An 18334-nucleotide genomic window follows, 5' to 3' on the forward strand; every position below is an offset into this window, starting at 1 on the left:
CAAAAATTGTTAATATTTAATTATTTATTTTATCTTCTACTATTTATTAATTATTTAATTATTTATTATCTAACACACATTATATATAGATGCATGTTTTGTAATTATATTCATAACCGTTTTTGTCCAACTTGCCCGCCATTTGCCTCAGCACTTGCGGATTTACGCCAGCACTATACATTTATGTATTATATGACTTATCTTTATTAATGTTTTATCTATGTCCTTTAGTTTTAATTATGAATAAAAAATATTTTACCCTCCAGTCCCTGGTATGGCCCTCACTAAGCTGAATTTTAACCATAGTCATTTATTTTGTGCAGGTACCCTCGATTTTAACACTTACCTGTTCTTGAACCTCGGACTCCCAGGTGAAGGGGCAGTCCGCAGCCCACTGACCCACTACCATTTCTATTTATAAACTCACCTTTTAAACCCTAACCATATCTTGTTTCTTTCTCCCCCCCCCTCCCTCTGTCACTAGCTCCTATTCCCCTTCCCACATTGACCCTGACCCCCAGCCCTCTAACCCTAACCCCAACCCCTTGTCTCTGCTCTCCACCCCCTCTAACCTGACCCCAACCATCCAATCCATGTCGTTCGTCCTTGCTCCTCCATGTCACTCCTACATATCGTTCCTCTTTGCTCCTCCATGTCACTCCTACATGTCGTTCCTCCTTGCTCCTCCATGTCGCTCCTCCTTGCTCCTCCATGTCACTCCTCCATGTCGTTCCTCCTTGCTCCTCCATGTCACTCCTCTTTGCTCCTCCATGTCACTCCTCCATGTCACTCCTACATGTCGTTCCTCTTTGCTCCTCCATGTCACTCCTACATGTCATTCCTCTTTGCTCCTCCATGTCACTCCTACATGTCGTTCCTCTTTGCTCCTCAATGTCACTCCTCCATGTCGGTCCTCTTTGCTCCTCCATGTCACTCCTCCATGTCAATCCTACATGTCGTTCCTCCTTGCTCCTCCATGTCACTCCTCTTTGCTCCTCCATGACACTCCTCCATGTCGGTCCTCTTTGCTCCTCCATGTCACTCCTCCATGTCAATCCTACATGTCGTTCCTCCTTGCTCCTCCATGTCGCTCCTCCTTGGTCCTCCATGTCGCTTCTCCATTCGATCCTTCCTGCATTTGGCAGCTTCAACTGTGTTATGGTATGTATCGACAGGATCCGTCCTTTCCACGCTCCCCATTCATTGTCAATGTAAGCAGCAGTGCAATGCATTCTGGTAGGCTGGTGGCGGCGCTATTCGAGAGACGTAGCGTCATGCCTCTCGAAACTCCAGAGAATCTTTTAAAATAAACGTTATCGATCCAAAATAAAGACAGATTCAACAACTGCAGGGATTATTTCTCGCCTCAAATGTGTTCAGAAACACATTTCAGTGAACTTTTTTCGCGAAATAAGAGAAGAAAGTTTCCAAACGAGCCTCCATTTTTTTCCGGTTTGAAAGCTAGTAGTAGCAGCTCAAGGAGGGAAAGCGTTCGTCCAAACAGGTGGAGAGAGCCTTGTGTGACGGCCCACCAAGCGTCCAATGCTGGAAAGCGGCGCGTCCCGTCGCGATAAAAAACGCCCCTGTGGACATGTACCATCATAACCCTGGGTTGATTTACCAAGTTGATAACCACCTTCGTAGGACTGTTTAGTGGGAACTCGATTGTTAGGATTAGTGAAGCCAGATAACGAGAAGATACCCCGGGTATGTTGAACTGGCTTTGTAGTACAGGCCTCTGGTCTCACTCAACTGACAGGCTGGTTATTTTCAACAACCATTTCAAGATGAGGTGTGCACTTGAATGGGAGAGACAGAGAGAGAAGAAGAGATCAACATGGAACAGGGGCGTGTAGCCTTCTTTAATGGCTCCATTAAGAAGTAGATTATCTCGGCTAAATGATAAATTCAATTGGCTGCTTCTGAATCTTAATGAGTGAGCCGGTCACACAGAGGTATTCCAATATAAAGTGAGGAAAATTGTAGTTTGCTCTAATTGTTTTTGCACGGCTCCATCAGTGATTAACAACAACAAAAGGATCATCTGAGGATAGTTTGCAAATCAGTGGTTATGATTTGAACTCCATTTAATTTAGTTAAAATGAACTTCCTTTTCATCAGCAAGTCACTGGAATGATTCATCTTTGACAGGCACACAGCATAAGGTTCAACTATGGTGTAGTTTAGGTTTGCTGACATCTGTTGGTGGAATATGTGTACTGTACCAGTTAAGCTCCTTGGAAGGCTAAGTTGTGATTTGTGATACTGGGCTATATACATAAAATGTACTCGAACATGAAGTATGAAGGACAGAACCTCCCAAAATAAAAATAAATGAATATATAAATGACTCGATAAATAAATAAATGTGATTAAAAGTGTCAAAAAAATATTTTTAAAATAATTGTAGTCATTAAATAAATGATCAAATGTGACATAAATTGATATTTCTGTTTTAATTTAATTTTTTTTATTTTTACCTTTGTATTAATTCCCTTATTTATTCTCTCTTCTGTTTATTCCACTTTTATTTATTTATGTATTTATGTTTATGCATTTTTAAATGTATTTGAATTTATGTATTTATTTTTGCATTTCTTTTTTATTTATTTATTTTTGCATGTATTTATTTATTTTATATTTATTTTTAAATATATTTATCTATTTAAGCATTTATTTATTTTTGCATGAGGATTTTGATTGCTAAGACTGAAAGCATAACATGACATGAAAGCAACGCCCCTCATTTGCATAATGAAGCAGAAATGCATGAATAATAGTAAAAAACAAATGTATGAATAAATGTATAACGAATAGAAGACAGAAATAAATAAGTTTGGGAAATAAATAAGGGTTGAAGTGCAAAGGGAAAATCATGCAGAAATAAATAAATAAATGCTTAAACACATAAATAAATACATACATTTCAAAATAAATATAAAATAAATTAATGAATGCAAATATAAATGACAATAAATGTATAAATAAATAATAAATAAAACAAATAATTAAAAATGGAAAGTAAACAGAAGAGTAAGTACATAAGGGAATTAATACAAAGATAAATAAATAAAAAGCAAATTAAAACAGAAATATCAATTTATGTCACATTTTATCAATTAATTAATGACTACATGTATATTTAATATTACTTTTGCTACATTTAATGACATTTATGTATTTATCGAGTCATTTATTTATTTATTTTTTATTTTGGCAGGGTCTGTCCTCCATAAATGAAGATGGGGTATAAATCTGTAATGAGCACACAAATAAATAATTTTACAGGCCTCTGGCAACACATTTTTTTCTTTATTCAGAGTAAGATGTGTCAACATCCAGCATGACAAAAATTGTACAAAGTTCACAATTTATAAATGAAATATCACAGCAACTTGTGATCTCACACATTTATAGCAAAATTAAAATGTCAACAAATCCATGCTGTGTAGTACAAAAATAAATCAAACTTCAGTTCCACAGAGAGCACAATAGTTTATACAAAATCCTGTCTTTGTTAATGGTCACTGAAAACAATCTCGAAATGAATCGGCTCAAAGAAAATAATAAACTCTGATGAATTCACAATAATTTCTATGAAAAGTCCGCTTTCTAAATATGTGACGACCTGTTTGTGTTCCCTATAGATAGTCACGAATAACTCTATTCAGATTTGTTATTTATGTACCAACATCAGATGAGCAGCCGGTTTGTGCTTTAAAATCCATTTTCCCTTTTTACTGATAATGAGAATTAATTCAAAAACTGGTACTAGCTATTACTCTACTGAAGCATTACTATATTGGCAAAAAGCTGCAGACACGGTGCTGTGGAAAAAGGCGTATGCAGTCATGGATGATGGGTAGTAGAGTCCTGAAAGAGGACAGTAAAGTACAATAGATGAGATTCAATCAGGTGAACGACAAGCACCTTTTGCATTAGCTCTCAAAAAGGCAATTCTGAACATGATCGCTAACAACTAGAACAACAGAATGGAGGGGTGCATACAGTCAGGCATATGGGCGCGACGCTGGATTGTATCACCCCTCGAAGGTCTCGTCTCACCATCTCTTCAGCTTTTTTAAAACCTTGAATTGATTGACTATTTAATCCTTTGTACAGTGATTAGATATAAAGTGCTGCTGGGGGATAACTTCATCTTCCTAAAACATAGCAAAAATGAAAGAACAATGTTTTTACACTTGATAATAGCCTACAGTATAACTGCTATGGTTATAATCCTCCTCCTCTCTGATTTCAAGTCCCTGTTCTTCCTCTCTCAGTGGTACTAAATCCACGCCTGCAGTGGCTCCAAGCAGTTGGTTGCTCCAATCGTGTGCCAAAGAGGTCATCTGGAAAATTGCACGCCGCCGTACGCTAGGATAATATCTTCAAGGACAAGTGCAAATAGTCTACTGGCACATAAGTGGGGACAGTGACCCTGTAAGTCCCGCTGTCATACTCTATAAATACTCTTTACAAAACCCTCGGAAACCCTCCTTTTAGGCTCTCGGGTAACTGCTTTTAGTTTCTGTAAGAACATCAAAACATGGAAACGAAGGTGTCCCTGTGCAAAATCGTACAGAAAAAAAGTGGAACTCATATACTTTCGCTCTTAAAACTCAATGTCCAGGTTCCCTCCTCTTTTTTAAAAAGACTTTTTGTATTAAAAGATTTGTATAAAAATCAATATTTTACATAGGCTATATTAAAAAGATTCATGTTACCCCGCTATGCTTATAAACAAGAAATTGCATATACCCAACCTTTTTTTTTATCCTTTGCAGATTGCATCCTGTACCCACTATAAACAAATGATTTAGTTATTATATTGCTGAGACGTTTCTTGATCCAAGCAACACAAGTCTCCAAATTGCGCAGATTTGACACTAGAAAGGCTAGAATGTGGTCTATAGGTCATTGTCTTTACACATCGTTTCTATTTGAGATTAGTTAAGGATGTGAACATGCACCGCACAGATGTGTTCCTCTAGGAATCAATTGGCTCTCCTAGATAATGGGATTTCCACCATCGGGTTTCCGTGTAATGATGTTTACAATAGAACTATTCATACATACATTCATACATACATCAGGTCAGTTTCCTCTCCGGATTCATTTACAGCACCAGTTAAAAATGCCCCCACCTACAGCTACACATCTGTTTTTTTTTTCTTCATCGAAACAAAAACACAAACGTTTCTCAAGCATTGTCAGAAAATAAAGCGATTCGCAAACCAGTTCTTGCTCTTGAACAATCTACACGCAAGAAGAAGAAGAAGAAGAAGAAGAAGAAGAAGAAGAAGAAGAAGAAAAAAACATCTAAAAGTCCAAAATCATCCAGTGAGGAGAAAAATAAGTAGCTTCTCCTTGCTTGTAGTTTTTTTTTTTTCATTTTTATTTCACTGTCCAGTTTTTTTTTTGTTCATCTAAAATGCTTTGTCGTCAAGCAATAAAAAGAACTGGCGTCCCCGTTATCATCAGCTTACTGTTCAGAAATATACACCAAAAATGTGCATACATGAGCAGCTAGAAACATTACATGACACTATGTCAGCTCATATGAAAACGTACAAAATGTGAATGTCTTCAAAAACTATTTTGCCGTTTACTCTTTTATGTTCTTCCTCAAAGCAAGGCCCGAAAAGAAAAGAAAGAAGATGATTTCGAGGTCTTTCTTAGCATCATACCTCTTTTTTTCGTTGAGAGAACAGAATTTAGAATATATAACACTATATAAGATACTGCACCGAACCGTCACTGCCTGTTTGTATGTGGATTTGATACATCGCCTTCACCTGCTGGGCGAACAAAAGTCTCCCTTTGCTGAATGGTTACACCTGGATCCCTTGAACAGCTTGCTTGATGTTTTCCAACAAGGCTTTGTTTTCTGGGCTCTGGTACTGGTCCTGGTTTGAGTACATATCCGTTAGAGTTGTGACGTAGGCGTCAAAGTTCTGCTCGCTTATTGGCTCCTGCAGGACCAAAAACACAACATGGAAGCTATTAGAGGAGAACTATTAGAGGTGAGGGAGGATTTAAAGGGGAACTTTGGTATTTTTCAACCTGGACCCTATAGACCCCTTTTCTGTTCGTAAACATGATGACGTATTTTGTGGGCGGAGCGTTTAAGGGACTGTTTGTAACTTTTTACACGTATAAATCTACCGGCTCGGTTTCCCATGCGCGCTCACATATGCGCACTCGCGTGTGACTACGCTGTTCAGACAAGACTCCAACACAAACTACACGGAAGCCCCAAACCTCAAAGTTCTATTTAGTGAAGCCCGTCTGTTAAACAGTGTTGGCCGCAGTCGGAGCACGCGGGGGAGACCGTAGCTTTGGTCTCCAGGACCGGAGTCTCTGCTGTACTCTGCTCCTCTGCCTGCCTGCCTTCACTCAGCTCGCTCCACCTCACGTGCATGCGCGCACACTACACACTGCAGAAGAGTTAGTTTAGCTCTGAGAATATCTAGTGAATGTACAGTGGACGTTTGTGCAGAAATAACTGCTGCAGCTCCTCCAGACCAACAGAGGTTTCCCGTGTCTTGTGAAGTGACGGGGCTCCGCAGAGAGAAACGTTATCGTCTCTGACCGGGTGCTGGTGTCTCCCTGCGGGCGCAGGTCAGAGACGATAACGTTTCTCTTCCTGCTTCAGCCCCGGAGGCTGAGGCAGGAAAAGCCAACACTAGGATCAGCAGTGATTCATGGAGAGACCTTCGTCTGGTCAGATAACATTACTGCCAAGCAGCTGAAATATAGAGTGATATTGTGCTTTTAGCTGACGTGTGTCACCTCACTGTGTTGAGCGATGCTCCTTCATGTCTATGTAGAGCGAGCAAAGCGCGAGCCCGACGCTGACTGTCGTTGACTTAACGGCCACAGGTGTTGCTGTTAACAAGCATTTCTGAAAGTTACAAATAGTCCCTTTAAGTGGAGGCAGAATAATTCTCTGAACATGTTAGCTAATGTTGGCTAGGAAGTTTTGTTGGCTTTTTTTTTAACAATGGCTGAAGAAAATATTAGTTTGTTTTGAAAATTGGTGGTCAGTCACTCACAACCAGTGGTAGTTGAGAAAACTAACATTAACCAACGGGACCAGATTAGCCGACTCCGATGCCGCTGGCAGACTAATGATATTTCAGGAGGAAAGGACGACTGACAAGCTAGCTAGCTAACACCTGCTCTCCTCCTGGCAAAGTAGTCTCCTAGTGGCGAGGAGTGAGGCAGAGGGGCCGTTAGACCCAGCACAGCTGCTGGGCTCATCTTCTGTAACCAGTGTTGAGTGACACCATGGCAGAATTATCAAGCTAGCTAAGTAGCCAGCCGTCGACCAGCAGGCTGGTGGCCAACAGCAGCGCTGTAAAGATAAACTGAGGGCGTATAAATCTTTGGATGCCTATAGTTAACTATCCTTCAGTAAAGTCAGTCGTACAATATCGGCAAAGTGTTTCAGAGATGGAGAGAAAGGGTTGCTAATAGTTGAGCCTTCTGCTAACTGCAGCCATGAGCCATTAGCTGTGGTTAGCAGAAGGCTAAATATTAGCAACATTTTCTCTCCATCTCTGAAACCCTTCGCCGATATTGTAGCTCGCTAGAGCATCGAATCCTAGTTTGTCATCTCAAACGTTTGCAATATTGATTATGGTACCCAACCACACAGCAAGATGACATTTTCGATGTGTAACTTTGGCCCACTGCTAGTGTTAGCCTCCAGTCTTGCAGTTAGCCTCCAGCTAACACCGTGACGTAATCATGACGTCGGCAGTAAAAGGGTCTATTTTAGTGTCTGAGTGACTAAAGGGGACAACAATTTTTTCTCATCCACATTGTGGAAATCATCTAAATATTCAGCCATGACATTAAAAATCTTTGAGATAACACTGTTGGTCTGCAGAACAGATAATAATCCATACAGTGCACTTTAGACTAAGCTACTGGAGTTACCCTGCACTATAGCCTACTCATTTTTAACAGTCTCTTCTGCACTTTTTAATAGTCGTGTATCACAGCTGTTACCCTGCACTATATTCAGTTTTAACAGTTTTAACAGTTTTCTTCATCTCTCTTGTACTTTGCACTACTAACTTTTTTACTGCCTTTTTACTAACATGTTTTTGCACTATGGAACTGTGATGCTGGAAACTTGAATTTCCCTCAGGATCAATAAAGTTACTATCTATCTATCTATCTATCTATCTAAGCTACGCTTTCTGTATTCCAACACAACAATCACTGGTTGCCACCATGGACGTATTCCACTATTCCACCAAGGTCTTCCAGCAACACGTCACCTCGCCAGATTTCACAACGAGACTTCTCCTTGAGTGAGACGCTTTCCATAATGTTGTCAGACACTTAAAATAACAGTCAGAGCCTGTCATGGCAAAAACAAGCACTTTTAGTGGACGTAAATGATGGTGCCAGCTTGCCCCAATAGGACTACATTGCAGCCTGTGAGCAGCTGCCGTCTACAGCGCTCTCCCTCACTACTGGACCAATTTCAGAAAGTGTTGTCCCAATTAGTCCCTTAGACACAAAAACATGCGGAAAATGGGGTCCAGGTTGAAAAATGCAGAAGTGACCCTTTAAGGTGTCAGAAAATTTTGTAATAGGCTATAATAAGTTCTGAAATAAATGTCAACATTAAGTATTCAGTATTGATTAAGTTTCACAAACTTTCAGTTTCAGATTCAAATCCTTATGGCTTTTTTTTGCTTCCATAATAATGACAACATTTATAGAGGAAGTGAAAAACAATATTGAATCATGAACAAATCAATGATATAATTCATTGTCTTACTTGCTGGTGCAGCTGTAAGCAGCTGTTGTTCCTCAGAGGAGGCTCTTTGTGTGCCAGTGGTTTCTATGGAAGGAGAGGGACACATTTCTATTAGCTAGATTTGAGAAACTAAGTTGTCATTCATACATTTAAACACTAGGTGGCAGTATTTGATATACAGCCACATACAGGAGACCTCAAATTAACTGGGGAAACAGAAGCTGGACATAGATGAAGACATACAGGACAAACAGAGCCAAGCCAGCCCATGGTTACAAGGAGGTCAAATCCTAACTGCTTAAATGCATTTTACTCCGGCATCATGGACTGATCTGAACAAATGCTGAAATATAAAAGGAGGATATGATTATATGAATAGTTTGCCACTCAGTCAAAGTTCTAAACTAAGGAATAATTAATATAATACCTAGGGCTGTCAATTAACGAAAAATTTAGTATCTGTTCAAAATTTTACTTAAAGCGAGATTTGTCAAGTATTTAATCCTCTTATCAACATGGGAGTGGGCAAATATACATGTATATATTTATTATTGGAAATCAATTAACAACACAAAACAATGACAGATATTGTCCAGAAACCCTCACAGGTACTGCATTTAGCATAAAACAATATGCTCCAATCATAACATGGCAAACTGCAGCCCAACAGGCAACAACAGCTGTCAGTGTGTCAGTGTGCTGACTTGACTATAACTTGTCCCAAACTGCATGTGATTATCATAAAGTGGGCATGTCTGTAAAGGGGAGACTCGTGGGTACCCATAGAACCCATTTACATTCACATATCTGGAGGTCAGAGGTCAAGGGACCCCTTTGAAAATGGACATGACAGTTTTTCCTCGCCAAAATTTTGCACAAATTTGGAGTGTTATTTATCCTCCTTTGCGACAAGCTAGTATGACATGATGGGTACCAACGGATTCATTAGGTTTGCTGGTTTCATATGATACCAGTCTAGCTTTAAAACTGTTGCGTTTATGCGTTAAAGAAATTAGTGGCGTTAAAATGAAATTGCGTTAACGCATTATTAACTTTGACAGCCCTAATAATAACTAATCTATTATGCAAGAGGATATCATGAAATAATGGCATGGTGGAGGATGAAAAACAGGATGTGTGATCACTACAAAACACTACTGTATCTTCAAGAGCAAAAAAAAAAGAAAGATAGAATGATAGCAAATAGAAGAAGGTGTCTGAAGCACATGGATATTTAGTAAAAAAGCAAAAAAACAAAACAAACAAACAATTCAACTAATTTGGTATACACTTCACAATAAAGCCTGTTATCATTATATCCTTCTAAAAGTATAGACAAAACCTCAATATAAACTACTGTTTAAACACTTTTGTACTTCTGAATGTAGCACAGATTTCTGTTGTTAAAAAATGCCCAATCAAACCTCATTTCACAACTCCCCCTCACTGTTCGGAAAGACAAGCAATGCTCCACATTTTAGGCTAAGCATGCACAATCGGCTTTGGTTAAATGCACAGATAAATGAATAAGCTGCTATGATGCTACGGTTAGCTATGTTCTGCGACTTGCCGGCTTGCCGTTCCTGGTGGCCCTTACCATATGAGGGAGCTGGACATTAGCTAAACTGTTTATCAGTGACTGGCTGAGGTTGGCCAGCTCATGCAGGAGAGATTCATTTTGCTGTTCAATCACCTTGTTTTCCTCCTCTATGGACTTCAGGCTGGACTCCATTGTTGTGATCTGAGGAGAGGACGGGCGGGCGACAGGATGTTACGGTGCAGCTCTGTATTCACACAGATAAACAGAAACACGGGCCGAAACATGCAGCACAGCGGAGGGGACTTACCTGTGTTCTGAGTTTGATCATGTCTGCTTCCACTTGTGAATTTGATTCACTTAAATCTTTGATTTCGTCATCCAGCTGTTTGATGTCCTCTTCATGCTCCAGTCCTACAGAGGAGCAGCAGTGACACAAGTCATACATGAGATTAACAGCCTTTATGTTGGACTGGAGTCATTAGAAATGACACAATACGACTCTGTAGCTGAGTAAGAGTTCTGCTGGACAAGGTGTGTGACTGTCTTCACCTCTACAATAGAACCGGGGCAGGTCACAAATTAAGACTCAACTTACTTACTGCCAAGTAAGCCCAGCCCTGTTGTTCATTATTTACATCCTACCCCTGAATGGCAGTTTATTTCCAATGACTGGAAATCAGTTGCTGTATTGTGTAGGTGAGTGGTAGTTGTAGTTACCATTGCTGGCACGTTGCTGCTTTATTGTTAGCATCTCCACTCCGGAGAGCCGTGCTTTCCTCATGGCGGAGGTGGCTCGTGGACAACCCGACAGACTGAAGGCAGCAACAAGGAGAGGGAGCATTGTTTCAGTATATTCCACACAATGAGACAACTGCTGGGGTTTATAGTGTATATGGTGAGAAATGTTCCACTAATGTCAGTCTTAAAGGCATAGTTTAACTTGCCAATAGTTTGATGGGAAGATTCATACCACTCTCATGTCTGTACGGTAAACATGTAGCTACAGCCAGGAGAGTTAGTTAAGCTTAGCATAAAGACTGGAATTAAGGCTGTCACAATATCACATGTTCACTGCACGATCATCGTGGCCAATTCACAATATCATTATTATCACAATATTGGTAGTATTTGTATTTGAAATACTCACTGTAATATACAGTATATATATATATGTATATATATATACATATATATATACATATGCTGTATATGTATATATATGTGTATATATATATGTATATATACACATATATACTGTATATACAGTAGTAATAACGCGTTAACGCAAATTTGTTTTAACGCCACTAATTTCTTTAACGCATTAACACAACTTGCTTTTTTTTAGGTTGTAGTGGGCTCAGTTTTAAAGCTAGAGGGAAGATAATGGGCATAAATAACGCTCCAAACAAATTTTGGCGAGGAGGGGTCCATTGACCTCTGACCTCCAGATATGTGAATGTAAATGGGTTCTATGGGTACCCACGAGTCTCCCCTTTACAGACATGCCCACTTTATGATAATCACATGCAGTTTGGGACAAGTTATAGTCAAGTCAGCACACTGACACACTGACAGCTGTTGTTGCCTGTTGGGCTGCAGTTTGCCATGTTATGATTGGAGCATATTGTTTTATGCTAAATGCAGTACCTGTGAGGGTTTCTGGACAATATCTGTCATTGTTTTGTGTTGTTAATTGATTTCCAATAATAAATATATACATGCATATTTGCCCACTCCCATGTTGATAAGAGGATTAAATACTTGACAAATCTCGCTTTAAGTAAAATTTTGAACAGATACTACATTTTTCGTTGATTGACAGCCCTAGGTGTTATATTAATTATTCCTTAGTTTAGAACCTTGTCTGAGTGGCAAACTATTCATATAATCATATCCTCCTTTTATATTTCAGCATTTGTTCAGATCAGTCCATGATGCCGGAGTAAAATGCATTTAAGCAGTTAGGATTTGACCTCCTTGTAACCATGGGCTGGCTTGGCTCTGTTTGTCCTGTATGTCTTCATCTATGTCCAGCTTCTGTTTCCCCAGTTAATTTGAGGTCTCCTGTATGTGGCTGTATATCAAATACTGCCACCTAGTGTTTAAATGTATGAATGACAACTTAGTTTCTCAAATCTAGCTAATAGAAATGTGTCCCTCTCCTTCCATAGAAACCACTGGCACACAAAGAGCCTCCTCTGAGGAACAACAGCTGCTTACAGCTGCACCAGCAAGTAAGACAATGAATTATATCATTGATTTGTTCATGATTCAATATTGTTTTTCACTTCCTCTATAAATGTTGTCATTATTATGGAAGCAAAAAAAAGCCATAAGGATTTGAATCTGAAACTGAAAGTTTGTGAAACTTAATCAATACTGAATACTTAATGTTGACATTTATTTCAGAACTTATTATAGCCTATTACAAAATTTTCTGACACCTTAAAGGGTCACTTCTGCATTTTTCAACCTGGACCCCATTTTCCGCATGTTTTTGTGTCTAAGGGACTAATTGGGACAACACTTTCTGAAATTGGTCCAGTAGTGAGGGAGAGCGCTGTAGACGGCAGCTGCTCACAGGCTGCAATGTAGTCCTATTGGGGCAAGCTGGCACCGTCATTTACGTCCACTAAAAGTGCTTGTTTTTGCCATGACAGGCTCTGACTGTTATTTAAGTGTCTGACAACATTATGGAAAGCGTCTCACTCAAGGAGAAGTCTCGTTGTGAAATCTGGCGAGGTGACGTGTTGCTGGAAGACCTTGGAATACGTCCATGGTGGCAACCAGTGATTGTTGTGTTGGAATACAGAAAGCGTAGCTTAGATAGATAGATAGATAGATAGATAGATAGATAGATAGATAGAGGGAAGATAATGGGCATAAATAACGCTCCAAACAAATTTTGGCGAGGAGGGGTCCATTGACCTCTGACCTGATGTGAATGTAAATGGGTTCTATGGGTACCCACGAGTCTCCCCTTTAAATATAAATATGCGTATGCATATAAATATATGCATACATTTGCATAAAGCAGCATATTTGTAGTATTAAATACTTGACAAATTTCCCTTTAAGGTACATTTTGAACAGATAAAAAATGTGTGATTAATTCACGAATAATTGCGATTAAATATTTGAATGGATTAACAGCCCTACTATATACTGTATAATGCTATCAGTCAAATTCATCATTAACTTTGTTTATTGTGCAGTTTGTCTCTTTTTGGCAAATGAATTACACTCAAAATACAAGTGTAGGGATGTGGAGAGAGAGTCTGTTACCATAACTGGACAAAAGCCTGATTTAAGAGGTGTTGGATTATTTACACAATATTATCATATGTGTATTATTAACATGATATCAATATTTCATTTTTTAAAGTTACTGTAAGGAACTTTAAACTGGTTATGAAAATGTCTCAATTTAGATTTTGAGAAAAGATTGTCTATTTCTATTCTTAATGCTTGTCATCGGTGCCACCGGTTCGGATTCCGTGCAAAATCAGACCAAATCATGCAGGTTCACCAGACACTCGTTCAGCCAATACCGACACCACGCTGCTGGAGGCCCAGGCCGTATTGCTGGACCCGCTGGAGGAAAGGGAGGCACGAGAGAACCAGAACTAGGACTGAGCTGGGCAGACTATCAGACCCTGCTACAGTAATAAGAGAGGTTTTCTAAAGGGACTCTGGTGCTCGGAACCACTACCGACTGCTTTTATCCACAAGGACCGCCAAAATCAACACAAAATTAAAGTTCCTCATTGTAGCTTTAAATATCACGGTTATCGTCAGTACCAGTATATCACGGCACTCCAAACTGGAAACAGGGAGAAACAGCTTGTGATAATATTGTATTGTGATAATATCGTATCGTGATAATATTGTATCATGATAATATTGTATCGTGATAATATCATATTGTGATAATATTGTATCGTGATAATATCATATTGTGATAATATCGTATCGTGATAATATTGTATAATGATAATATATCGTGGGACCTCTGGTGATTAGCACCCGTCATTTACACAATGTGTTTTGGTGAGTAACACTGAATGTAAACATAACTTTTGTCTGTTTACAAGAAAATTTTACTCCTCAAATCGTATATATATAGATAGATATATGTAGTACTCCAGCCCCCAGAGTTCCCTAGACTCACCTCCGATGTGTCAGGAAGCTGCCACTGACGTGACCCGAGCCGTCGCAGCCCGGTGTGGGGCAGGACATGCCCTCCGTCTTGCCAGACTTCCATGTGAACTGGATGCCATTTAGGTAGCCGTCCTTCTGTCTCTTGGCTGCTATGGGGCATCCTGATGCGCTTCGGTGGGACGCATACTTCCCTGTCACGTGTCCCTGACCATCACAACCTGGGACTGGACACCTGGAGGGGGGGGAGACAAAGTGAAATGATCTCACTCAACAGTTGAATTCATTGTTGCACATTCACATCCATTCAACCACACTTTGTTTACATATTCAAAGTTGATGCATCATCTTTTTATCACATTGGAGACATCATCAACCTTTTTTTTCCTGCTGAATGACCTGCTGAGTCCCAGCTACAGTCTCTCTGGTGTACATACAGTGTGAGTACTAAAACACCATACACTGTATGAGCCAATATCATTTTTCTGTTTCCCTCTATCTCTACTGCTTTGATATAAACAAAGATACCATCATGTTATTTAAAGCTGCCCCAGTGGCAGCCTTATCACACTTTTGGAATGCTGACAGTGCATCAACACCAGTGCTAATCAGATGCAATGAGGCAGTAAATTAATCCAAATGTCACAGCTCACAAAATGGATTATGGGTAAAGCTAGCTACAGTTGTGAAAGTATCGGTTCTGTCTGCAAACAGCAGCTTTTTGACTGTAAAAACAGATACAGGGGTTATCACGTGGACTGCTGTCTGCCATTTCTGTTTGATTTGAGATCTTTCCCCTCATAATAATAGGTCAGAGGTCAACTAATCCATCTACCCAGATAGGGCTGCACAATTATGGCCAAAATGATAATCATGATTATTTTGATCACTATTGAGATCACGATTATTCATTGATTTTAGGGACAAAATATTTGTATTGCACTTTCACATTTAAATAAACAGAGCACTGCTTTCACTTCCATGTTGTGCTACATTACTGCTAATATACAAATCTTTGCATCAAATCAAGACTTAAAATAAGGTTCTTCTTCACTTGAATTCAGGGCATTATGCAGTATATTACTCTGGACTGCAGCCGCAACATTTAGGAACGTTTCTCACAGGCTGCCTCTGTAGGGTGCGCGTGCAGTGGCATGACAGCTATGGAAAGCCACAGCTCCCCAAAAGTGAAACACAAAACATCAGCTTGATCTGATACGCAGCAGAGTTTTCTATGAGTGGAGCCGCATTTTAAACATCAATGTGGAAAGTCAAAATCTTGATCGCGATTAAAGGGGCAGTAGGGAGTATATTTTTGGCATCATTGTGCAGAAATCCCATAATAACCTTTCAGCATATTGTAATTCAAGTGTTCTGAGAGAAAACTAGACTTCTGCTCCTCCTCATGGGTCTGTTTTCAGGCTTTAGAACATCTAGCCCATGACGAGAGACTTTTACCAATCACAGGTCATTTCATTGAGAGAGCATTCCTATTGGCTGTGCTCCGGTCATGTGACCGGAACTAGGTGTTCCTTCAACTGATCTCAACATGGCTGCCGCGTCACAAACTTTCTCATTTTACAGCTAAACAGTACACTACAAGATGTTTCTGAGAACATTTGAGGAGAGAAATAGGCATCACAGTAACAGAATATTGATTCATATTTGATCAGCGCTGCCTAGTTTGACCGTTTGATCAGAGTTTGTGAGTGATTGACAGCCGGCTCTCATATACAGCAGATGGACAGCAGACTCCAGATCAGCTCTGACTGCTTGTTTTCCTCCGGTCTGTGAAATCTTGCAGATGCCGTTAGGAGCACCGGAGGACACAGAGGCACATGCTTTTTTTCAGGTTACCTGTTTCATGTACTACTGTCACTATATAGTGACCATTTTATAAAAATATATTTTTTAAATCATATTTGCTCCAATCTCTCCTACTACAGCTTTAATATTCGATTAATTGTGCAGCCCTACACCCAGACTCCAAAACCATAAAGCCTGAAAACAGAGCCATGAGGAGGAGCAGAAGTCTACTTTTCTCTCAGAACACTTGAATTACAATATGCTGAAAGGTTATTATGGGATTTTTGCACAATGATGCCAAAAATACTGATTACTGAAGCTCTAACCCAGAATGTTTGGAGTAACTTTGTTCGGTCAAAAAAAATCAACCGAGCACAAAGTTTCATTCTCTACAGTCTTTTTAATCAATATTTTGATTCATGTAAAATGTTTCTTTATCCTCCTTAACATATTTGCCACATTCTGCCAAAATTCTAGTGGTGTTCACTACCGTTTTCACGTTAGTCTATGGAAGTACAGAACACAGATCATAAGTTTTTGTTCATTAGACCAAAATGTTTCATTGGATCTCCATTTGATAAAAACATAGTCTTTGTAGAGATCTCCGCGACATACATGAAACCTGCCCTGGCGGAGGTCTGCGCTCTCCGAGTGCACTTCTAGTTATTCATGTTTCTATACATGTTTTCAGTCCAGACCTCTCTAAAATGAATTAGAACAGAATCTAATCTGCTCTTTCAGCTGTCAGTTTACAATATTTGGATCATTTGAACATTTAAAATGAAAGAACATTTGATATATAATTTATATAATATCATTTAATAATCTAATCCTTGGTATTTCCCTTCCCATTCACTAGACTATATCACTTTACCTCCTAGAGATGATACATGGTATTGTGATTGGTAGCATCACTACTATAGAATTGTGTCGAGGGGTTACTATGACTTTTGAAATTCTTATTGTACACCTGTGTGTAGGTTTGATTTGCTGCTATTCTAAATTTGTTTCAATATTTAGTAACAGTGGGTTAAAATACAATAAGACCATTTCCACAAAATCCTTAGGAGACCAGTTCAAGCCATACATGTTTCAGCTGCCTGAACCAGATATCAGCCCACAACACCTCATCAGTGACCTGAGAGCCAAACTGGGGCTGAACCTTATGTTTCACACTTTAAAACTACAAAACCCTTCCCTGCAGAATTGATATATTTTTTTTTACCATTCCCTTGATTTAGGAAAAAACTACAAATCCCTCCCAGCTAGTGAGTGTTTCTCACAGATAGACTTTACTGGGGTGACCCCCCCCCAGGTATATGAAGGGTTGCCAAAGTCTATTTGGCGACCCATTTTAGCATTTCTTTTTTAGGAAATTTTAATTTTTTTATCCGTCCAAGAGAACGACACCATCCGCTATCGATTAACTAGTGGACAATCTCCCCTCGCTCTACCCCGTCTGTATCTGTTCGTTCTGCTATCGCCAGAAGAGAAACACAGAGAAGACGACGGCTGGCTGAATTCCTGAATAGAATCAATGCAGAGTTCACGAATGGTTAGTATCATATCTATACATGATACTAACCATTCATGAACTCTGGATTCCTATACCATTGTTTACCGATTCCGATACCTGAACTTGCAGTATCGGACGATCCTATACCAGCGTGATAAATATAATATCTTCGTTGCTTTTGGACTATCTTTGTGGACTTTATTTCGTCATTGGAATGTAGTTTCCAACATTTACTGCTGCAGTTTGTCCTTTTTTTTTCTCGTTTGCCTTGAAGGCGTCGTGCTCTTTCATGTGATGCATCTTCAAATGTTTTAGAAGGTTGCTGGTGTAATTGGCAACACTAGTGCCACACTTGGAAACGGAAGCTGTACATACTGGACATATCGTTGTTTTACTTGTTGGATTTTCCACTATGAAATGTTTCCAAACGGCTGACCTTTTCCTCGCTCTGACTACCGCTACACTCTCCACTAGCACCACACTGTGGTTGTTTGCTATCGTCACGTGACAAACTACCTGCAATCAGTTCTTC

The 18334-nt window shown here is 39.5% G+C and overlaps 1 protein-coding gene across 1 annotated transcript in view; it reads right to left on the reverse strand.

Moving 5' to 3' along the window:
* Window positions 1–3290: 3290 nt before the first annotated feature.
* The window catches only part of myt1lb (myelin transcription factor 1-like, b), a 180762-nt gene continuing 165718 nt past the window's right edge, over window positions 3291–18334 (reverse strand). The window contains 6 exon segments of the mRNA XM_037796754.1: window positions 3291–5975; window positions 8804–8866; window positions 10380–10523; window positions 10630–10733; window positions 11040–11134; window positions 14494–14715. Coding sequence (XP_037652682.1) covers window positions 5835–5975; window positions 8804–8866; window positions 10380–10523; window positions 10630–10733; window positions 11040–11134; window positions 14494–14715 — 769 coding nt within the window. The 3' untranslated portion in view covers window positions 3291–5834.

The sequence above is a fragment of the Sebastes umbrosus genome, chromosome 16 (assembly GCF_015220745.1).
Source record: "Sebastes umbrosus isolate fSebUmb1 chromosome 16, fSebUmb1.pri, whole genome shotgun sequence".
In the NCBI taxonomy this organism is placed as follows: Eukaryota; Metazoa; Chordata; class Actinopteri; order Perciformes; family Sebastidae; genus Sebastes; species Sebastes umbrosus.